Below are 25,230 nucleotides of genomic sequence, written 5' to 3'. Positions count from 1 at the left end.
GGGCGCAACAGGCCCTGACAAAACGATACCGGTGGGGCGCAACAGGCCCTGAAGGAACAATGTCGGTAGGGCGCAACAGGCCCTGAAGGAACAATGTCGGTGAGGCGCAACAGGCCCCGAAGGAATGATGCCGGTGGGGCGCAACAGGCCCTGAAGAAACGATGCCGGTGGGGCGCAACAGGCCCTGAAGAAGCAATGCCGGTGGGGCACAACAGGCCTTGAAGAAACGATGCCAGTGGGGCGCCACAGGCCCTGAAGAATCGATGCCGATGAGGCGCAACAGGCCCTGAAGAAACGATGCCGGTGGGGCACAAAAGGCCCAGAAGAAACGGTGCAGATGGGGCACAACAGACGTCTCCTTGCGGCTCTCGTCTCACCGCGGAGTTATGACGCAGTCTCTAACTATAACCGTTCACCAACCTCTGCTCACGGTCCCTTAGCAAACCGGACGGGGGCCCCTGCTGCCGCCTGTAGCGAGGTGGCGCTCCCTGGGGCCGGTGATGACAGGGCCGCAGCTGTGGGAGAAGGCAGGGGGGCAGTGTCCTGACCGCTGTAAAGGAATGGTCTCTAGTCGCAACGGTCAGTGGAGGTCGTGGACTTGTCACAGCAGGGAGGGAACAGCGGGGGCGGCTGTATGCGTCCGTATGAGGGGAGCGGCCGCCAGTGCAAGGCTCTCACGTGTCCCTAGTCGGTAAGTCCGCAGCTTTCCTTTCACAGGGCCCTGTCGGTCTCTCCACAACACACCGTCCGCTCCCTCGGTCCTCTCTGTCTCACACGGCTTCCTGTCTGTTGTCCTGCTCTCTGTCAACTGCCACTTCAGCGCACCCCCTGCTCCTTTTAAACTTGGCCCGCCCCCTGTTTCCCTGACAACTTCAGTCAAGTCTTTCCCTTTACTGTCCTCCCAGTATCGTTCCCTCAGGAACCCTGATGGCGGTCCCATGGGTACCTGCCCATTCACTGTCTGGGAGTCCTCCTCTCCACACAAGCTTCTCTCTTCTCCCACTGCCAGTGACTTTTGTTAGTCATGACTCATACAGGAAAACTTGACCTCCTGTTTCTGGGTCGCCCTCGCACACCCAGGGCAGCGGGGGTACTCGGTACCGGGCCGGTGTCAAGGCGGGAATGTGTCACAGCAGCAGTGACCCGGTCCGTGGCCCTGGGCGCCCAATATCAATGGCAGTGATGTTACTGATGTTAAAGTTTATATGAATAGTTCGTGACGCCACCCGTGGTGTTTGGCAAGTAAGATGGAAAGCCAACTCTGCATACAGATCCGCTGGGACTGATGGTGTGGTGCAGCAGAGATGGTATAGCTCCCCACAGGTGGAGCTGTAGTCCCAGGGCAGTGTAGGTGCAATGGGTGAGGAGAGGCGCAGAATGGCACAGATGTGGTTACCCAGATGTAGCGGTGCTGGAATAACTGGAGGACATCAGAGTATGCGGTTCCAAAGCTTTACTCACTGTTTGCAGTTCACACAACTGCCTGCCTCCGTACTGTGTTCTCCAGGTCAGGGCTCCAGCCAACCTCCAGGCAGGATAGGATTCTCCCTTCCACACTCCGCCAACATGTACCTTACTGAACGACTCCTCCAATGCGCCTTTAGGTGCGAAGCACTCCAGTACTTAGTTACCCTGGAATGCCTCTCTCTAGGTGTTCCTAGTCTTTACTTGTATGACAGACAGCTGTAGCCTGCTTCGGGGACTCCTCACTGCGTCCCGGCTCTCTATTCAGTTGCTGGTGTGTCCCAAGTCTATGATGGGAGCAAGGCGTTAGCGGCTCACTACTCCTCCGGTGTCTGTTGCCGGACATAAAGATCCAATCAACCTCGGGGACCGGGCCCCGGCCTTTGCGCTCTCTGGACTGGAAGGGTTCTCTCTCTTTCTCAACCTGCTTCCCACCGTCCTTCTGTTCTCCTGCGTTCCGATCTGTTCTATCTCTCTTATGGAAGGTTAGGTTATCAATCTTATCAGTCTCTTTCTCTGGTCTTTCTCGTGCCAGCAGCCCAGATCACTGGGACCTGCTGCAGCACGTCCCTCAGACACCCATCTTCTCTCTTCTCTCTCCTCCAACGAACTAACCACTAACTCTCACTTTTCCCTCTCTTTTATATCTAACTCCACCCGCCTCCCCAGCACCTCTCGTGTTACGAAGCCAGGGACCACAAAATGCACCCTATGACCTTTCCAGCATAAAGCTTGGTTGGTTCCCTGCTGAACTATCCTGTGTGTGGTGTGCAGGTGTTGGAATGCGGAAAGGCATTCCCAGCCTACCTGGATGGTGGGGCACTACACCTTAGGAGAAGGTGCAGTACATCTGTGGCGACTGAAGCCTCAGGGGCGCCACATTTCTACTTAGAGCTTAGAAGGATTCAGCTAGTCACTTGATGTCATAGACCTAATGGAACCGAGAAAAATTAGCTGTGTAGAAAGGCAAAATGAGCAATTGTTTGTACACAGTGCTATATAATATGATGTCTGCTATATTTTTTTTAGAGGATAAAAATTTTTGATGGAAGTTGTTCTTTATCAAGAGTAAAGAGGGTACCCCTGGATGTTGGTATACCAGGCACTGGGTGTCACTGTTGCAGGAGGAGGAGAGAGGGGATCACTGAATGTGACTTTCACAGTATGAAAGGTTGGGACCGCTGGCTCATTGTTAGCTGCTACTGTTTCATTTACCTGCACAGGAGCATTGTCCAGCCGTCCACTGCTGCCCTGCATGTTCAAATTTTGCTGCTGTGCAATAACTAATAAAAAGTTGTACAGATTTCTCTGGATCTAGTCTTTTAGTTTAGGGGCAGTACAAAGCTTAAAGATGTTGTCTAGTCTACAACTGCGTCTGTCACAGAACACAACACACCTAAAGTATATGGACACTGGAGCCTTTCTTTTAACTTGGATGCATATATTTCAGGTTAAAAAGTTTTTTCATTAGGGTTTCATTAAAAATGAGAACCATTTTGGCTGCTACGGTCTCTGTTTCACAGTACATGGACTGCAGAATGAGTTAATAGTCGAATCTGTCAATGACTGAATGTGAAAATGAGTTTATCTCTTCTGAACTGTTTTCAAAGGTGATTTCTGACCCATTGAAAGCTGAATTTGTGAGAAGAAGGAAAGATAAGGGTTACAAATTCTGCTGTCAGATGAACTCACTGATAGATTCATGGTTAACTCATTCTACAGCATGCTCTGCATTGTGATACATAGAGGATGTAGAAAACTAAAATACATGCATTTAGGAAAAAAAAATGCTAGAAATTTTTTTCCGTATCCTTTAACTACAAGACTAGATCTAGAAAAAAATTATAAAGCGATACCACATTTTTTCATTGGTGGTTCAACTACTTATGCTGTAAAGAGATTCTTGTGGGCTTGTGCTAACACTCAGCAGATGATCTAACTAAGCAGAGCTGCAGTAAAAAACATGGGGGAGAAACAGAACCAGCGGATACATAGGAGGTGGATTTTGGACCACCCTCAAATTCATATGGCTGCCAAATGAAGCAGATGTAAAATGCAGTAAGACGAATGCAGATCTGGATCACAATACCCAAATAATAAAGAATAAATGTTATGGTGTTGCTTTCTATACATTTCACAAATATGATAAATAGATATGAAATTGTGATTTTAATGATCTAACATTGTGTGTGCAGTGCTCTGAAGTTGCACTAATGCTCGCTTCCATTTCTCCTCCGTTACTGTCTTTCTCCTTTCCCGAGACATACATGGTCAGATCCTCTTTCCTTTGTCCCCGAGGATTGCTCATGGAGAGCCAGTAGCTGAATTAACCTATGAATTAAGCCTCAGGATCACGTTATGTATATCCTCATTGTAAAATCTCCTCTCCACAGTATAGGCAAGTGTCTTTTCTGCCCGATATCTCCCAATCATGAAAGCCTTACTCCTCTATACATTTGTGTAAGGACCGATCTTAAATTGGTCTCCAGAGGCTTTAGCTTTCCCGCTGCATTATTGTATCCTCTTTATTATCTACTGACCCCCTTGATCTCCAACCAAAAACAAATTTTTTAAGACCCACTTTGCGGCTTGTGTAGACCCTTGGTTTGGGTTACATGCTGCCACCCTTCCTAGTGCAGGAGTGTTTTATTTAGTAATTAACAGTGTATGGGGAAGAGGACCTGTCATGTTGGTTCTTAAGCTGGAGGATGTGATGAAAGATGATATCAGCGATCCCATCCTTTTCACTTGTTTGGGATTGTCAGGATGAGAAATGTCAGCATTATGAAAGCTCAGCTCTGCTCTTGATATGATAAAACCTTTCAAAACCCAGCTCCTACCTATCCTCCTTCTCCCTTCAGCCTCCCTCCCCCCTTTTTATTTTCCTTTCTCTGCACCAGCTTTTTTTTTTTTGTTATTTATTTTTTTATTTATCTTGTTTTATTAGAAGGCAGAAATATAATTCTTTTCTTTCTTCCTATTATCAGCCACCATTTTTGTTTTATTATATGTTTCACAACCCCTAATGCTCCGCTGAAAATTACCTTGTTAAATGACAGTGTTTTGAAGCCATGAATCCTTTCCACCGTCCCCTCCGAGGTTTGAAACAGTCAACAGACTGTAAAGAATAAATAATAAAAAAGTATTGATTATTTTGATGACTGTGAGATTCAATTAAGTATTAATTTTGCCCTCCAGTGGACCTATCAAGGTATTCAAACAGTAGGATTCGACTCAGCTAAATGCATGCTGAGTGCTCCAGCCTTAAATAGGGAGAAAATGTGTTTACCTACAGTATTTCGGGAGGAGTGCACTGATGCACGGACTCCAATATTTAAGTGCTGTGCAAATTAAGCCTCGGTGACAGTGACATTGTTTGCAGCAATATGAGTATTGACTACAGAAGTGCATTTGATGACAGCTTAAACTATTTGTATTGATTAACATTTTCATAGATTATCATGTGTCATATCAAATTCAGTTTTCAGACACGAATACATTAAAGAAGCCACAGGCGCACATCGACCAATGTGATGATGGGGTATTAGGAGCATCCTAGCCCACCTCCTGGCACGCTGGTCACCTGTTCTCTACATTAGAGTCATTTAGGCATGAACTTAGCAATAAATAGCTGACAGATAACACCACAGGGTCATTTGCACCTTCTTCCCTATTTCATTATTGTCTTGATACCCACCACAACCATAATAATAATAAAACTATGCAGAGGGAATAGGGAATTGTGGAAGAGTCTATGACCCCACAATGGCCTCTGACTGAGACGAGGAGGACAGACCCAATCGCCAGCAAGTATATTTTATTCCAACCTTTTTGGGGCCTTAATGCCGCAGCAATAAGAACAATTGTAACTGTTTTGTAAGTATTGATTTTATTTCTCTGATTGGAAACATTTAGATAAAATATTCAGATAATATACTGTATTTTTTTTTACCGTAAAGTTTTCTTAGAGCTGCGGGACACTTGATTATGTGCAGACTGGGATCTCATTTATTGTCCTGAAATACAAATCACTAGTCTTGCACTTGAACTTTGTAGACTGCTTTGTTTTTTGCTGTATTTTCTGCCTGTATGTTCACATTTATAGTATGGAGATATTATTAACAATAAGCATAACTGAACCCAAAATGTAATGGTAGGATGAAGTGTATCTCTGCTTGCAACGTATGTGTGTCGTGGCGGTGCCAAGACTGTCATTGTGCCGCACAATACCCATCTGACCCTACAGTGGGGAGCTGACCCTTTCAATAGGCTGCACTGCTTTCAATAGACTGCTGTCCCTTTCAGCACCACTAAACCGAGCACACAAAGCCATAAAGTTTCTAATTATTCACACCCAGTGGCAAAACATTCAGGATCTTCTGGCTAGCATAAAAAAAATATTGATTTGATTATTTGAGAACGGTGTCTCATTTCGTATTAACGCCAGGTTAATCACTTTGTAATGAGAAGGCGTTTGCATAATTCCGAGGCAGCGTAAAGGGGGCAGAAAGGGGCAGAGAGGATGACAGGAGGGAGGCAGGTACTTTGTGAATGTGTATAATTACACTGTGGTGCAATATGTGCAGGGATTTCTTCATACAGCCAGGGGTGCCTTGTTGCAGTACCGTCAACTGAGGAGCCAGCCCAGCATATCATGCATTTACGAAGATGATTGTAAGCATGCTTTCAAAGAAGTTCGCTCTCTCGAAAGCATTCTGAATCTTTCACATGATAGTTGAGCTTTAATAGGGTGGGGTGTAATGGAAAACTCATTGGATCTGTAATAGCTCTTCACTTGACTGCAGCCAGCAATAACAACAGGAGCAGCTGGGGAGATAAGAGAGACGGTGTGTGTGCATGTGTGTATGTGTGTGTAAGGGAGAGCCGGAGAGGGGGAAGGTGTTGGAGTGAGTGCACTAACACCATAGCAGCCACTTTAGTTCCTTCTTTCGCTCACTCTTGATTTCCCCCCCACAACTAGGATCCAATGATAGCCGGAAAAGTCAGTAAGCCCTTGCTGCTGCTGCGGAGTGAGATGAATGCAGAGTCGAGAGGTGAGGACAAGGCAGCTACTTCAGACAGCGAACTGAACGAGCCCCTGCTTGCTCCCGTGGAATCAAATGATGGTGAGGACACTCCCAGCAAGCTCTTCGGTAAGTCCGTCTAGATATTTAATTTCGCTTGTACCACGCCGTCCAACGCGTCCGCGTCCCCCTTATTATTATTAATATGGACATTGCCTGTTACATTCATGTCGTCCTTTTGCATATGTTAAAAGAAAACGTGATCCTAAAGGGTTCGCTTTCTGGTGACAAGTCTGGCTCCGATTAACCCATTCAGGGACCGCGTGGCCTTCGGTGCATGAATATAGACCTCATAGTGAGAAAAAGGCTCGGTTTTATAAATACTTTGTTTCACTTCATAGATTTTTTATTATTTGTTTCGACATATATCCCCAAATCTTTCTTTCATCATGACATTAGAAAATATCTATCGTCTGAGTGTTGCTAAAGAGGAGCATGGATTTTGTTTGCAAGTTGGAGGCAAAATTGCCATGGCCTAAATTGTGATAGCATAAGATGGGTGAAAGCCCCTGATGCACTGATCCCCCTGTAAATAAGCGTGTAATGCGTCTGGTAGGGCAGCGTGCTGGGTATTCCACTTTTTCACAGGCATTTGTCATTCAAATGGATAGCATAGTGGAAGTCCACTCCAGCACCTGTGATCTCCAATTACAGAGAGGAGCAAAGGCTAGGGTGAATGAGATCGCTCACACAAGACAGATCAGGCTTCAAGGTCTCATTTCGGCTTGAGATTAGGTAATCAAGAAGCATTTTCTGTTCATTTATTTCAGCTGCAGATTGATTTTTTTTCCAAATTAAAGAAAATAGTCTCCATCAGATTTTTTTTTTTTTTAAAAAAACAACATTTTTTAGACCTTTAAAGTATCGACAAAACAAAAATATAACAGGTAATTTTTGTATATATATATATATATATATATATATACACACATGTTTATATTTTAGATAACAATCAAGTTAGAAGTAAATTAATAATATGAAGATAAGATTTTTTGTATGTGAAAAAAATGACCCCCCACCCCCAAAAAAGTTATGACGTAGTTGTTAACAAACTTTGTTCCACAATTGTAAAAGGAAAATGTTAATTATACGATCCGTTATATGGCAGACATATGAGTAGAAAAACATGTCACACGCCACTTTACAAAAACATTAAAAAAAGCGTTATCATTAATACTTTTATAGGCAGGATAGAAGATATTTTGATTTTTTTTAACTCTTTTATCTCCCAGACTTTGCCTACGATTTCTGTTTGAAAAAAGATAATTCTTATATAAATACTACAGTCATCACCTCTACCTGTCCCCCGATCCCTCATTAAAGCATAGACAAATACCATAGTTTAGTTAGTTTGTCCTTGGGAAGAGCGTGTTTTCGTAGTCTTACTTTTATATGTACTTTTGTATGTCTCGTTGGGTCACTAATAACTGTTGTGATTGTTAACTTTTTTTCTGTGGGTAAAGTGATGTCTGTTATTGTGGTTTTAGAGAGTGTGACGGGTGTAGTGTATTGTGTGTATGTGGACTTTGTGGTGTATGGTTGCGGTACATACATTGGAATGAAAGTGAGCGATTTAGATTATTTTAAGTGGTTTTATTTAATTAAATCAGGCAACAAATGAAATCAGTTTTTTAAAATATACCTTATAATAAGTGAATGGATTCAACAACTAATATACTGCATGAAAGTGGTAAAAAGTGTACTGTCCAAACGCTGGATTCTCTATGCACACATATTGGGTTATTTGCTATATGACTACTTACCAAGAACTTTACATATGAGTGTATATGTGTGTGGATGGGTGATAGATAGATAGATAGATAGATAGATAGATAGAAGGATGGATAGAGAGGTAGATAAATAGATAGAAGGATGGATAGAGAGAAAGATAAATAGACAGATAGAAGGATGGATAGATAGATAGATAGATAGATAGATAGATAGATAGATTGATAGATTGATATATTGTTATGGGATAGATAGATAGATATGGGATAGATAGATAGATAGATAGATAGATGGAAAGAGATAGATATGAGATAGACAGAGATAGATATAATGATTGATAGATAGACAGATAGATAGCGATAGATATAGACAGAGATAAACAGATAGATAGATAGAAGGACAGACATAGATAGATAGATAGATAGATATTAGATAGACAGAGATAGAGAGAATGATTGATAGGGAGAGAGATAGACAGATATAATGATTGATAGATAAATAGAGATTGGTAGCTAGATAGACAGAATGATAGATAGATCGATAGATAGATAGATATTAGATAGATATGAATTAGATAGACAGAGATAGCTAGATAGATGGATAGATAGATAGATAGATAGATAGAAGGATAGATAAATAGATATTAGATAGATAATTAGGATAGATAAATAGATATTAGATAGATAGATAATTAGAAGGATAGATAGAGAGATAGATCGATAGATATAAGGATAGATAAATCGATATTAGATAGATATACTGTATAGATAATACATTGATAGATAGATATTATATACCGTAGATATTACATTGATAGATTTAGACTTGTGCTATACAGGGAAGTATTACTTCTTAATGCATGAAATAAGCACAGGGCATGAATCCATGTATAGTGGTGAGTGGTGAGAGCTGTACACCCCATATACTCCAGCACATGTTCATCTTATCCTGTCCCACTGTGGTATCAGTTTAGCAACTATGTGAAATTACCATTCCCCTGTCCGTCCGGCGTCCGTGCATCCTGTTCTATTTACCATGGGGCGTCATGTTGGTATTAGGGACATTGCCCACTTGTGGATGGGAAGTGGTTAGTAAGCGGCCACGTGCAGGATGACTTCTTTATGGATCGGTTAACTTGCCAATCACTTTTGCGCACATTTACAACGGATACTGGAAAATGTTTTACTTTTTTGATTCACAAAAGTTGAAATGTAAAAACAAAACCATTTGAAATGTGAAATACTTGGTGACATACTAGTTACCGGATATTAGCAAGGTCTTCACCATATATCATCCTGTTATTTGGGCATATGCCGCCATATTGGCACACACAAGGATGGGGAGATGTGTGAGACATGACTGGTACTCTCAGTGCTGAATGTGTGCGGCAATATTACTGGAAAGTGGATGCTTACTATAATCCACAGGGCAGGTTCTAGCAATCCTTCCTACAGGACATTGCTTTGTCCAAGGTGCTGGGAGTTAAAATGTGGAAAATACATAGATCTCCCATGTAGTTCCTTAGGATATGAGATGATAACTCTATCTTAGCGGGACACGTAGAAGGCAGAAGCTAGAAAGGCTTCAGGGCAAAGTGTGCAGGGTAATAACGTTCAGCAAAAGTTAGGAATACTTTGTAGGATGTAATTGCTGATAGTTTGCTTTACAGCTTTGCAGTCCACAAAAGAAGTATAGCAACATGAAGTATTCTATATTACATGGTGTTTCACTTTAAAGGGGGCCTGGCCTTCATCTCATGGTGCCCAAACCACAGAGAGCATTACACCTTGACATAATCCTTCTTTACGGAGAGCTTAACAGTTGTAAAAACTGAGGCAGGCACGAGGAGAAGTGTCCGGGCCTGGCGACTAGGGTCCATCGGGCGGCAGCCCCTTTATTCCCACCACCCGGCTGAGCATGATTGACAGGTTGGGTCTATATGCTCGATCCTAAAACTACGCTCAGAAACACGGAAGCATATGAGATTAGAATCTAGCTGTCTGTAACAAGGGAACCTGTCGAGTGTTCCTGCCGTCCGTCATTCAGGTATCATGAAGTACCTGACCGGCTCTCTTTATTGGGGGGGTTCCAGACACAAGTTGAGATCTCAAACTAAGAGCTCACATGATGCATAAATACCATATACCATAAGAAACGTATTTGTTATATGTATGCAGCTGTTGTCACAATGAACTTTTGGCCACAAAGATTTACATAATGACTCCAAGTATCCAGAGGGCAGAATTTGGTGGAGATATTACATGTAGTATTATACAGATGGGTGTACTCTTTTTCTTGTCAGAGAATTCTCTGGTGCTTTGAGAAGACAATAAACACACAGATTTTTTTTCCTGTTTTGTATTATTTAGATAAAGACTGAATGAAAAGTAGGTGGAGAAGAAAGTATGCTAATGACAATGACTACTGTGTAATATGTCAGGATGGTAACTCTTGATGTGATGATAATTCTAATGGCATATAATATAACATAACAATAACAACTTATTTAAAATACGGCGAACACCTGTTTTCTAGCTGTCTGGGAAAACACAATGAGCAGGAAGGAGATATCACTGCTGTCTTGCAGCTCTGAGGCCATAAGTTCAGGCCGGGTAATATCGCCACAGAGTTTACATGTCCGCACAGTAGTCATATTTGCACGGTTTCCTCCTACAGTGCTGAGATGCACTACTAGTATGATAGGCGCAGGCGAGCACAGTGGTGGGGGTTGTATGTGATTGTACGTGCCTGTGGTAGGGCAGCTAGGAATTAGCGCAGAGAGCTGCGGGACTTCACAATTTTGCTCTAGTTGTTTCCTATTAGTTAGATTTCAAAATTAAGCGTTTTATTGGTCCTTCAAGTGGTGCAAAGGCCATTACTGCTGGTTCATGGCTTTTCCAATGCAGGGTGCAATAATATATTGAATATACATGCATATACACATGTATATATACACATGTAGAATATATAACTATATAACTATACAGTATATACATATATATGTGTGTATATAGACAGTATATATATATATATACATAGCAAAAGCAAACATACAAACAATGTAAGCATGCATCCATACACATCGACAAATGTCCAGTATAATCCCATATCTTTATGCATACACTCAGATGCACATATAAAGAAAAGACAAGGAAATATTCCAATGTACATAGTAGTCTAAACTATATATAATAGATAATAGACATACACCAGTATATATACTGTATGTATAAACATACATTTCTATACTGTACACACACACTCACATATATAAATATACATATATATAGACACATACACCTGTATACTGTACACTCACAAATATAACAATATACATATATACACACATACACCTGTATCGGTACACTCACATATATAAATATACACATATATACACATATTCACCTGTATACTGTACACTCACATATATAAATATACACATATATACACATATTCACCTGTATACTGTACACTCACATATATAAATATACATATATATATATATACACATACATCTGTATACTGTACACTCACATATATAATTATACATATATGTAAGCACACATACACCTGTATACTGTACACACACATGTATAATTATATACATATATACACACATACATCTGTATACTGTACACTCACATATTTAATAATATACATATATATACATCTGTATTCTGTACACGCACACTTACATATATAATTATATAATATGTAATATTATAATATGTAATTATAATTATTTAATATGTAATATAAACCCCACAACTATAAGTTTCCACTAACAGGCCATTTTTTATGTAGGATATTTATTTTGCTATCGCATAAATCTACAGATATAGTGTTTTTGATTTGTTATGACAAAGGTTATTGTATATTTTTATGGGTTTTCACGATTTATGTGCAAAATACAGTTTGAAGCCAGGTAATGTGCAGGTTGTGGTCACAACGGCTATTTTGAGCTGCTAATGGCACATTTGGACATAATAATACATAAACTGCACCCGAAAGTAAAATCTGTGCCCAGCATGGGGCCAGGACATGCCGGAGAAAAGGCAGATTGGAAGAAACCCTTTCTGTAAATGTGCACAAGAGTAAAAGAAACACACATCTGCATGTAATGACCTGGCTTGTGGAAGTGACAGATACGTGGCTGTATAGTGGCCCTATGGCTGTGGACACGAGTGACGCTGTGGACTATTGGTATTCTGGCGAGGTGAGGGACGTTCTTTTGTGTTATAATCACCTAATTTATATCATAGGACAGACTGTGCCCCACTGATCTCAAAGAAGGACTTTAGGAGACGATTTGCCAAGCTTCCTATTTTTCAAATCATTTTTTGCAATTAGGTGTAATGAAATAATTTTGCACCATTTGTCTTATATGGCCTTTGTGTAAGGGCTCGTTCACATGAGCACATAACATGGTCAAATGCTATATGATGTTTTATCAGATAGCACAAGGATCAGAATTATACTATGGGGCAGTGAAGATCTCCTATTTTTTCTCACGCCAATTCAGCATAAGAAAACAGTGATAACATTCTGCAAATTGCTCCAAAATTCGGATCAGGTGTACTGATTCAGCTCTATGGATGCATGTAAAACATCGGACTGCACTCGAAGGTTATTTGAGCAAAGTCCAACATCCACAGACTCAGACAATGGAGAAGATGGAGAAATTGCGTTGTTTGTCTTCACACCTCTGCTGCATTTCTCATGCGAGTGAATCGGATCATAGTAAGATGACACCCTGACTGAGTTTGAGCTGAGTGTCATTAGCATAATCGGCCCTATTCTCTCGCATGATAGAAGATATGCCAGTGTGATCCCGGCTTTAGTGTACCGTTACACTTAGCGATGCACCAGCGATCCCGACAACAATATGGATCGCTGGTGCATCGCTAAGTGGTCACTAGTGAGCTGCCACACAGGCAGATCTCACCAGCGACATAGCAGGGGTCGGGGGTCGTTACTTACCTGTCAGACGCGGCGATCCTGACGTCCTCCCGCCTGCGTCCATGCGTCGCTCGTCGGCGCCACAGGAAGCCCAGCAAGAAGCGTCCGACGAGAAACGGTCCAGGACGTTCTTGCGCGATCAGCGATAACCAGCGGGGGAGCCGGTCGGAAGTAAGTATCACACACAGCGATATTGCTAGCAATATCGCTGCTACGTCACAAAATCGGTGACGTTACAGCAATATTGCTAGCGATATCGCTATGTGTAACCGGGGCTTTATACTATTTATTGCTGGCAGCAGAATGAGTTATCTGAGAAGCTGTCAGTAAGCTCAATGTGATATGGAGTTTGCAAATTCCCTATCTTTTTTTTTAGCTCATTTCAGCTTACTTATGATGACTACATAAAAGTTGAGCTGACCTTAGTGGTCAGAAAGCAGCTGAGAGGAGTTAAAAAAAGACATAAAATTATTACAAACTCCCCGTCAGAACAAGCCAACAGACAGATTCCCAGATAACTCATTCTGCAGTGAGCAATGGACAGTAAAACACAGATGCCATAAACAGAAAATATTGCAAAATTTTGAATGAAACCCGATTGCCAAAATGTACAGTATCTAAGGATAGAATACATGCATTTAATTAATATGTCCCCAAAGGTGTCCACGTCCTTTACACTTTGGAGTTTGATTGAGAGAATTGTATTATTATATAGAGAAGAAACTCCCCAATGCTTTGTTAAATAGGTGACGGATTGAGAGGCCTCCATGCACTGCACTGATGTAGCTGTCAATCATAGTGCTTCATTAGCTACTTGTGAGATACATTGTACACAGTATATTAAAGGGGTTGTCTAATCTTCTTCAGGAGTGCACTGCTCCTCTGCCCCCAGCCTTCTTGCTTGTTGGAAAGAGGTGCGACCCTGAAGATTGACAGCTCAAGCTAGCAACATGGTTGAGACTCTGCTCCAAACAGTGCGCTCACAAATGCTAAGTCTGGGAAAAGATAGCATCTGTAGTATCTGGGGAGCTGAAGGGGACTGGGCACTGGGACAAACCAGTCGGAGCAGCATTGGACTAGTCTGCTCTCCAACTATGGTCTCTGTCTGGATCTTTAACCCCTTAACGACTGCCGATACGCCTATTAACCATGGAAGTTAAGGGTACTTATTCCTCAGCACCGCTTTTTAATGGCGCTGAGAAATAAGGGTATAGCGGCCCCCCAGCATTGGAAAATCTCTAGGATCTCAGCTACCGAGGGTAGCCGAGACCCCACAGTACATGATTCAGGTCGGTTTTTACCAAACCCAGTGTTGCAATCACTGTTATTCATGGAATAATATCGACCTAAAAAAGTCATATTTCGCATTTATTTCTCTCTCCTCTGATATGATCTAGCACATCAGAGGAGAGAGAAATGGGATCCCCCATGCCACTCCGGTACCAGTGATGTCCCCCGGTCCCTCCACCTGTGTCCCCCAACCCTCTGTGTCTTCTTCCGGGGAAAAAATGGCAGCACCCAGCAACAATAGGAGATTTCTCCTATTGGTTCATTTTGATCACTGTGATAAACCCTATCACAGTGATCAAAATAAAAAAATAGTAAATCAAACCCCTTTTATATCCCCCTTAGGTAAAAATATTAAAATAAAAAATGTATTTTTTTCCATTTTTCTGTTGGGGCTAGGGTTAGGGCTAGGGTTAGGGTTATAGGTGGGGTTGTGTTAGGGTTATGGTTGGAGCTATAGATGGGGTTATAGCTAGGGTTAGGGTTGGGCTAGTGTTAGGGTTATGGTTGGGGTTATAGTTTGGGTTATAACTAGAGTTAGGGTCGGGGCTGGGGTTGGGGTTAGGATTTTGGTGTTGGGGCTAGGGTTGTGGTTAGGGTTATGGTTAGGGTTGGGGTTAGAGTTAGGGGTATGTTGGGGTTAGAGTTAGAATTTGGGGGTTTCCACTGTTTAGGTTCATCAGGGGGTCTCCAAACGCGATATGGTGCCCGCCATTTATTTCAGACAATTTTGGGTTCAAAAGTCAAACGATGCTCTCTCCCTTCTTAGCACTGCCATGTGCCCAAACAGTTCCGCATATCGACATACTCAGGAGAAAATGCACACCAAATTTTGTGGTCCATTTTCTGCAGATAGCCTTGTGAAAATAAAAAGTTTGGTTCCAAAGTAAATTTTTTTGTGAAAAAAGTAAAATGTCAATTTTTTCCTTCCACATTGCTTTAGTTCTCATGAAGCACTTGAAGTCAAATGGCGCTCCTTCTTTTCCGAGCTCTGCCATACACCCAAACAATGGTTTACCTGCATATATGGGGTATCAGCACACTAAGGACAAATTGCACAACACCTTTTGGGGTCCAATTTCTCCTGTTACCCTTGATAAAATAAAAAAAATGGATCTGAAGTAAATTTTTTGTGAAAAAAAGTTAAATGTTCTTCTTTTTAAACATTCCGAAAATTCCTGTGAAGCACCTGAAGGGTTAATAAACTTCTTGAATGTGGTTTTGGGCACCTTGAGGGGTGCAGTTTTTAGAATGGTGTCACTTTTGGGTATTTTCTATCATATTGACCCCCAAACGCACTTCAAATGTGAGGTGGTCCCTAAAAAAAATGGTTTTGTAACTTTTGTTGGTAAAATGAGAAATCGCTGGTTAACTTTTAACCCTTATAACATCCTAACAAAAAAAATTATGCTTCCAAAACTGTGCTGATGTAAAGTTGACATGCGGAAAATGTTATTTATTAACTGTTTTGTGCAATATCACTCTCTGATGTAAGGGTACAAAAATTAAAAGTTTGAAAATTGCAAAAAATTTTGCCAAATTTACGTTTTTTCATAAATAAACGCAAGTCATATTGAATAAATTTTACCACTAACATGAAGTGCAATTTGTCACGAAAAGACAATCTTCAATACGTTGAAGCGTTCCAGGGCTATAACTTCCTAAAGTGACAGTGGTCAGAATTGTCTAACATATTTTTTGTGCACGTTGAAGTCACTCGGTTAGCATCCGAGCATAGTCAGATAACACCTTATCCGAGTGCGTTCTCTCATCACTAATCACAGTCCCTTTAGAAACATATTGTTATATAATATCACATCCAAGTCAGGATGTACGGCAATTAGATGAAACTACACTATGACCGTTAATAAATGTGTTTCACATTGACCTGGAGCACACATGATGATGGCACACTTGCAGCCTGAAGTACACGGCCATAAATAGATTGTCATTAATTAAACCTTTAATATGTGTATACTGATGTGGCGGAGCTTTAGCATCCTGGCTGTGACTGTTTTGTAGTATTGCAGTATGTTTCCTCCTATAACAGTTATTTCCTGGAGTTGTAATTTTATACATTTCAGAAAGTATTATTTTGGTTCTTTGCGTTTAGTATTTTATGCTCCCATTGGAAACATTAGCTATGTGCTTAGTGTCCTCCTTTTTATTTTTTCTGCAGTTTGCATAGAAATGATATTGCATGCATCAGTTTTATAACCAGTGCATATGATCCTAAACAAATCCCGGCATTCCTGCGGACACCCATGAGCGGGTAGATTGCTAGTCTATTATACACACCATTTACCATTTCATTGCATGTGATCCTGCCTTAAAACCCTGTGCTGTTTACCATTCATGTTTCCATCCAAATATGTAATCTCTCGCTGAGCTACTGGCAGTCTCATTCATTCGGCCTTATTGATTTTCAGCGTCAGCCGCAGCACTCTGACTGGAAGAAATCAGCACTTATAAATGTCATTTTTTTCTTCATGTGCCCTAAGTTTCCTTTTTTCTTTATTCTGTATCTCAGAGATCTGCTTGAAACATGGCTCTTGAGTGGATTCTTGTTATAATAAAATCAAATCATGGAGACACTTCTCTGTAAATGATAGGCCGGGCAGATTTGTGCTTGTTTGCAGCCTCAATCTCTACTGTAGTTCTGTATCAGGTTCAAGTGAGATGGAACAGAGAAAAATTGCTTCATGGCTGTATGTTATTTAGGTTAAGTCTTTAAGGGAAATCGTCAGCTGAGTTATTTGCAGTTCGTGCCCGCATGATTTTCCTATGATTTACCAATGTGATGATGATTATTTTTTTCTTATTGACTCATGTTCATAAAATGTCAATTTTGGCCTTGACAGGGTTATACCTTACCCCCTACTGGCACATCGAGATGGGTAAGGCCAAGACCTCAATTACACATTTTTATGACATACATTACACGTTGTGCCCATGTTATTACTTTACTCATCCAAGTGTGTATGTACAGAAGAGGCAGACCCATGGCTGTAATAGAAACTAGAAATGGCCACTATTTCACATTGCTTAGTCTCCTTTGCGGGACTCCCCATCTCAAAAGGTATCTCATTCTCAGCTGCCCAGCCCTTGCATGATGTCCTCCCCAATATTGCCCAAATCCACCCATTTGTTGACTTAAATGGGAATAAAATTTTCAATAAAATTCCATTATTGCCAATTTTACTCCAGATTACCCGTGGATGCGCCAAAAAATATGCATGTACAAACGGAATGGTAAAAAAAAGGAGAGCAGTATGCTGTACTCACCTTGACAATATTCCGGCGTTCCCATAGCATCACTTGTCTGGCTCTCTGTATCTTTTTCTTCATAAATGATATGTTGTGCAGACATGTGACCACTGCCGCAGATCACAGGCTGCAGCTGTCACTTAGAGACAACACATCATTGAAGGATGCTAGAATACCGAGATTGGGAAAGAACATGGAGCGGCAGGGCATTGGCAAAGTGAGAATATATTTTTTATTTTAGTCCAAACCAAATCAGAAGTTTTGCTCACGGAAATCCTCAACAACGGCCGCAAGATTTGGTGAGGATTATCCCATGAAAATTTTCAACAACACATATATTACATCTGAACCCACCCTTAGGACACAGCTGAGCTGAAAGCTTTGTGTGATTATGTTAGTCTGAATTTTGCTAATAGATTTAAATGGCAAAGGCAAGGAATCTCCACATCAGAGCGAGCATATTATAGATCACTCCCTCACGTTAAGTGATTCGTTCTGTCATTATTTTATATATTTTTGAGTATCAAGTTAAAATGTTCTGGAGGGTGTCATGACCAGAGAATGGGATATTGTAAAATTAAAACTGCAGAGAAGAACATCTGTTCTTCCTGATTATGACCTGACACCAGGCTAAGACTGGTCCACAAGAACATGAGAATCCACCGATTGGCCCCTTTGCAAGAGTGAGCCACCACCCTCTCATATGAGCAGTACTTGGCACTATACACTTGAATCACCAGGTACAGACACAGGCCGCATTTATTCATTTAACAATCTACCCAGTTCCTTGTTATATATATTTATGACTGAGGATAATGTCACATTTGCATGGTTGAAAAGTGGGGCCCTGGAGTTGGTTACTGGTGGGCCCCTGGCACCCCAGTCGGACACTGCCTGACACCATTTCACCATTATGAATAATTGCTTGCCACACCTTTGGGAGCTCTAGGAGGGAATGATCACAGTTTTTTTTATAATTAAGAAGTACAGAGGAAAGAGGATCCATCAACTTTTGGGTAGGGCAACCAAACACAGCGAAGTGAAGGCTGATCATTCTATTTGGAGACTCTTATGGTGCTTTTGGGCATGTGTCCAAACCCCCCCTTATACCAGAATTCAGATGCGCATGTCGCTGGGCTGGGCCATAGACTATAATGGTGCCGGCAAAGCGAAAATGTGCTCTACCATCCATCATTTTCGATCATATACGCCTGCTGAAGGGGATACCCTGACGCAGTCTACTACGTCTGGGTGTCTTACTCCAGTAGGTGTATACGCCTGAAAATTATGCATGTCAGAGCATACATTCGCGCTGTCGGCACCATTATAATCTATGGCCTATCAGCGCATACTTACAAAACCCGTTTTGTGGGGAACAGACATAAGCCCCGACGGGGCCACTGAACGAGTGCTAAAATGCAATGTGAAAGCACACTTAGTTAAGGGAAGAAGCTACATTTTTGTGGTACATGTTGGAGCCTGAGATATAGGGACACAGCAAGTTGAAGATAAGAAGCATGGAGGAAAACTAGGGGTGATAATGAAGGGGCTGAGAATTTGCAGAAGACATGGTAGAGGATAAAGACTAAAGTATCATGGAGAAGGTTGCGTTTTGAGGGAGACTTGTTGAAGGCTTAGACTATAAGTTACTGGGAAGGGCTGTAATTTCAGTAAGAAAGAGTGAAACCTTAGACTATGGGTCATATGGAAGGTGCTGAAAGTCAGAGTGACAGAAAAGGAAACAACTCTTGGGCTCTTATGTACTTTAATTGCGGATGACCGAAGTTGGTGGCATGAGGTTCATGGGAATAGTTGACATGAAAATGTCAACTTTTAATGTGCCCATCAAGTAGTAGTTAAAGCACAGTGGTGTTATCCAGTCAGGCAGTGGTGGGAGTGTTTCCAGTCACTTTATGGAGGTGTTGTACATTTATAGATGGAGGTGCATTCAATCTATGTATGTTCATGTTTTCCAGTCAGAGTATAGGGTTATTATTCAGTTACGGAATGATGCGGTTAGAAAGTCACAGTATAGGATTGTTATAAAGTGATGGTATGATGGTATTATCCAGTCATTGAGAGGAAACTTTATCCAGTTACGGTATGGTGGTGTTATCTAGGCACAGTATGGAAGTATTATACAGGTAATGTATGACTTTATTATTTAGTCACAGTATGATGATAATATTTAGACACTGCAAATATAATTTTGGGGGTAGAATCAATCTGTATATGCAGGTTCCAGATTATGGTACAACATAGTATGTCCTGTAGTTTCCAACATAGCACACAAGGCTTGCAAACACTGTCCAAACTGCTTACACCGTGTGCCAGGTAGTAATATCTTATATAAATATAACTAAGAGGCATTTACCATTTATCATTCATGCCACTGATATTTTTTACAGCATTGCAATTGTTGATCAACAGTGATCGTTTTTTTTTTTTTAACTCTGACCGATAGCTCATAAACTGTCATCATTAATATATTGGAATAGACAGGTTTTACAATTAAGTTTAGAGAGATATAAATGAAAAAGTCCTCTTGTGGGACAAAAAAATCCATCTTAATTTATAAAATAAAAATAAGTAATATTTGTTTTACATCTTACTAAAGCAGGAATTAATAGAGCTAAGTGATTGAGAAAATAAAAAGTTATAGTTTTTGTAAAAAGGCAAAAACAGAAAATTTGGTTCCACCATAAAGTCCAAAAGTAGATGTGTCCTGATGGGACACAATATTTAGTAGGCTAATCTGGCCCATTGCTAAATCCAAATGCCTCTTTTTAAGGCTATATGCCCACGTTGCATGTTAAAACGCACACAGAAAACCGGACTCCTTCCCAGAAATCGCACGTTTTTTTTCCGCGCGATTTCACCGCGATTATGATCGCGATTTTGCAGCGATTTTCGCGTGCGATATTCAAGCACTTTCCAAGCAATTTGAAGCATCGCTTGGAAAGTGATTGACAGGTTGGTCACACTCGTCAAACATAGTGTTTGACAAGTGTGACCAGGTTTTTACTATTGAGGCCGCCTATGCGGCATCAATAGTAAAAGATAGAATGTTAAAATGCTAAAAAAAATAAAAAAATCGGGGTATATTTACCTTCCGGCGTCCCGCGCTGCCAACCCGGGCCTCAGCGTTCCCAGCGATGCCTTGCGAGACCTGTGATGATGTAGTCTTGCGTTGCTATAGCGATCTCTCGAGATCGCTAGTCACGCGAGACTACGTCATCACAGGGCCTTGCCGCAAGGCATTACTGGGAACGCTGAGGCCGGGAATGCAGTGCGTGACGCCGGAAGGTAAATATACCCCGATTTTTTATTTTTTATTCTTTTTTTTACAGGGGTATGGTACCCAGGGCCTGGAGGACAGTCTCCTCTCCTCCACACGATGGGTACCAACCGCACATGAGACGCTTAACTTCCCGCACGGTGGGCATAGCCACATGCGGGAAGTAAGCGATTCTCATGCATTCCTATGGGTGCGGAATCGCGGCAATTCTTTGCGATTCCGCACAAAAGAATGAGCATGCTGCGATTTTTTCCGCGATGCGATTCCGCCGCGGAAAAAAGCGCAGCATTAGCATAGCATGTGCGGAATGCCATAGGAATGCATGGGGGGCGTTCTGTACACGATTTTTAAACGTTTTCGCAGCGTTTTTGTGCCAAAAATTGCGGCAAAAACGCTTAAAAATCGCTACGTGGGCACACAGCCTAAAGTTGTTTTACCCATGCAAATGGTGCTGTCTTTGTGCCACTTAGATTTTAAACATACCAGCGCACATCTGGTAACTGAGGAAACTGCCTTAACCCTTCTCCACTCTCTAGCACAGGGATGAGGAACCTTTTTTTGCCAAAGGCCATTTGGATATTTATACCATTCTTTGGGGGCTGTACAAATCACCGCTAACTCCGCCCACAAAGTACATCCTGACACTGGCAATGCTGTCAGGAGGTAATCTTTCACTGCACGCTCCTCAGAGATCAGAAGTTAACACTGCATGCCCATGCTCACAGAGCAATAAAAAATTAAAGCTGCCAGCCACAGCACAGCTGTCACTGAGAGTCTGCTTGGGAGCTGAATAAAAGGTCATGCAGGTGGCCCGTGGACCTGAGGTTCCCCACCCCTGCTCTAGCATCTTCCCCAATGTTTTTTCAAGCTACTCAAACATCTTGTTTATTACATACTTTCGTTGTTTTTTTCCTATGATGGTTATTCCTTTGGTTATGCCATAAATATGGGGGAAGGGACTACTGCATTAATATATACACATTTTTATTTAGATCCCATTTGCATTACTAATATTGCAAATTTTGAGGTTTGTTTCTCTTGGAGTATAGTTCTTTTTTAATGTTAATGTAATGTTTGTAGGATCAAAAACTTTGTGTGATGTTGAACTGGAATTCTATCCAATAATTTGAGGTTTCCATTTCTTATGGTTTTCAACTGAGAATAGCTGAAACATTTATGGTTATTCTTAAATTAACAAGGGGTGCAGCAAAATGGGACAAGACTGTTCCGAATACTGTGTATTATTCCAAATTGATTGCTGATCACTGATTTCTCACTGAATTGGTTTTCTCCCAAGATAATCTCTTTTAGGCCGGGGTCACATATGCGAGAAACACTGCCGAGTCTCCCATGTTAATACCCGGCACTGCCGCCGGCACTCGGGAGCATAGTGTTCAGCTGCATGTATTGCTATGCAGCTGCACGCTCCGCTCCTGAGTGCTGACGGCAGTGCCGGGTATTAAGATGCGAGACTCGGCCATGTTTCTCGCATGTGTGATCCCGGCCTAAGGCATGTTATTTATTTTTATTACCATATCAGAGTACAATACTTACCAGATGCCATCTTCTGTTCTTTACTCTGGTCGTTTGCTGGATGGACAGGAAGTCACTTCTCAATGTAAGTCTATGAGAACCAGAACAAGGCTCTCACAGACTTAGATTAAGAGCTTGTGACCGCCAGTTCTGACTTCCGGCAAGTGGAATGGGGACGGAACTGAGCTGGGAAGAGCAGCTGTGCTATTTATTATGCTCACTTGTATAGCACCATTAATGCCATAGCGCTTTTTAGATATCATCATTGCTATCTCCACTGATACTCATAATCTAAATTCCCTATCAGTATGTCTTTGGAATGTGGGAAGAAACTGGAGAACCCAAGGGAAACTCATGCAAATAGGTAGAGAACTTACAAACTACTTGCAGATATTGTCCTTGGTGGGATTGGAATCCAGAATGCCAGGGCTGCAAGGCTGCAGTTCTAACCACTGAGCCACCATACAGCCGATAGGTAAGCCCAGGAACATGTATTAATGACACCATTCTGGAGAGGAAATAAATTTAAAAAAATGCCGGAGTGGTGCTTTAAATGTAATGAAAGTAATTGTGCAACTTAGCTATACCTCAAGTCGGAAAAGTGGCACAACCTTCAGTTTCAACCTCTGGTCCTGGAGTCCCTGCTTCTGGTTTGTGCCTGATACAGTACAGCATTTCCTGTGCCTACACTTGACCAGAGCAATGTGTGAAGGAAGCTGGCTTACTGCTATTTCCTTAGCGAAGCTGGCCCACTTGGATCTCAATTTATCTCAGCTGTGAAAGAGAGGGTTGGCTGACTTGGCTACAGTAATAAGCAATCTGCCAGCCTCCTCCACACACAGCCTTTGTCACATGTAAACATAAACTGGAAAAAGGCCTGCACAGACTAGAGATTGTAGCTAAAGGTGGGTGTACAAGTTTGGACACTCCTGGTCAAAAATAATGTTATTGTGAACAGTTAAGCAAGTTGAATGTGACAGATTTACTTTGTATTTTAGGCAAAAAATATATATTTTCATATTTTACATTTTAAAAATTACAAAAAAGAAAACGGGAAGATGCAAAAGTTTGGACACCCTGCATGGTTAGTACTTAGTAGCACCCTCTTTTTTATCACCGCTTGTAAATGCTTTTTTGTAGCCAGCCAAGAGTATTTCAATTTTTTGGGGGACATTTTCATCCATTTCTCCTTGGAAAATTCTTCCAGTTCTGTGAGATTCCTGGGTCGTCTTGCATGCACTGCTATTTTCAGTTTTAGCCACAGATTTTCAATGATGTTCTGATCAGTGGACTGTGAGGGCCATTTTAAAACCCTCAGCTTGCCACCTTTTGAGGTAGTCTGTTGTGGATTTTGACATTTGTTAAGGATCATTATCCATTTGTAGGAGCCATTCTTTTTTCATCTTCAGCTTTTGTACAGATGGTGTTATGTTTACATCAAGAATTTGTTGAAATTTCATTGAATCCATTCTTCCTTTTATCCGTGAAATTTTGCCCCTGCCATTGATTGCAACACAACCCCAAAGCATGATTGATTCACCCTCATGCGTATTGGTTGGTGAGATATTCTTTTTCTGAAATACTGTGCCTTTATTTTCTTCACACATACCTTTGATGATTGTGGCCAAAGAGATCTATTTTAACCTCATCGGTCCACAGGACTTGTTTCCAAAATGCATCAGGCTTGTTTAGATGTTATTTTGCATACATCTGATGCTGAATTTTATGGTGAGGACACAGGAGAGGTTTTCTTCTGATGACTCTTCATAGAAGACCATATTTGTGCAGTTGTCTCTGAACAGTAAAACAATGTGCCACAACTCCAGAGTCTGCTAAATCTTTCTGAAAGTCTTTTGCAGTCACGCGGGGGTCCTGATTTACCTCTCTAATAATCCCTTAAGCAGCTCTCAATGACAATTAGCTTGGTCTTCCAGATCTTACTTTGACCTCCACTGTTCCTGTCAACTGTCATTTCTTAATTACATTTTGAACTGAGGAAATGGCAACTTGAAAACCTTTTACTATCTTCTTATAGCCTTCTCCTGCTTTGTGGGCCTCCACCATTTTCATTTTTCAAGTGCTAGGCAGCTCCTTAGAAGAACCCATGCCTGCTGTTTTTTGGCACAAGTTTAGAGCAGGCTGTGTTTTTTTTATTTTTATTTCTTAAAGTTGGAAAATTTGCATCACCAGGTCTTTCCAAACTATAATGAACAAGCCATAATCCTAACAGGCTAATTAAGGTCTGAAGCCTTGCTCAAAGCTATCTGAGCACACACATCTCCAAGGGAGCCCAAACTTTTACATTGGCATATTTTCCTTTTTATAATTTTTAAAATATAAAAAATATATATATTTTTTCTGAAATGCAAAGGAAATGTGTCATCTTTAATTTTAGCCCCTTTAACTCCTTTCTGACATCGAGCTCAATAGTAAGCTGATTTCGGACTCCCCTCGATATATACAGCTGAGAGGAGCCCACAACAGCCGCGGGCAGAATTGCAATCCACCTGCGGCTGTTAACTAGTTAAATGTCGCTGTCAATCTCTGACAGTGTTATTTAACTCGCACTTCCGGCAAGTGTGCCTGAAATCCCGCCCACCGTTGAACCCG

General features: G+C 41.4%; 1 protein-coding gene across 2 annotated transcripts in view; it reads left to right on the top strand.

Moving 5' to 3' along the window:
• The first annotated feature begins 6,279 nt into the window (after nucleotides 1-6,279).
• The window catches only part of POU6F2 (POU class 6 homeobox 2), an 812,961-nt gene continuing 794,010 nt past the window's right edge, over nucleotides 6,280-25,230 (top strand). For both annotated transcript variants that reach the window (XM_073549965.1, XM_073549964.1), the window contains exon 1: nucleotides 6,280-6,617. In XM_073549965.1, the coding sequence (XP_073406066.1) occupies nucleotides 6,452-6,617 (166 nt within the window). In that variant the 5' untranslated portion in view covers nucleotides 6,280-6,451. The remainder of the gene's footprint in view (nucleotides 6,618-25,230) is intronic.

Source organism: Dendrobates tinctorius, unplaced genomic scaffold, assembly GCF_039654945.1.
Source record: "Dendrobates tinctorius isolate UK_male_01 unplaced genomic scaffold, ASM3965494v1 ptg000162l, whole genome shotgun sequence".
Taxonomy (NCBI): domain Eukaryota; kingdom Metazoa; phylum Chordata; class Amphibia; order Anura; family Dendrobatidae; genus Dendrobates; species Dendrobates tinctorius.
Note: the sequence above shows the minus strand (reverse complement) of the source record. Positions and strands in the feature narration are given on the sequence as shown.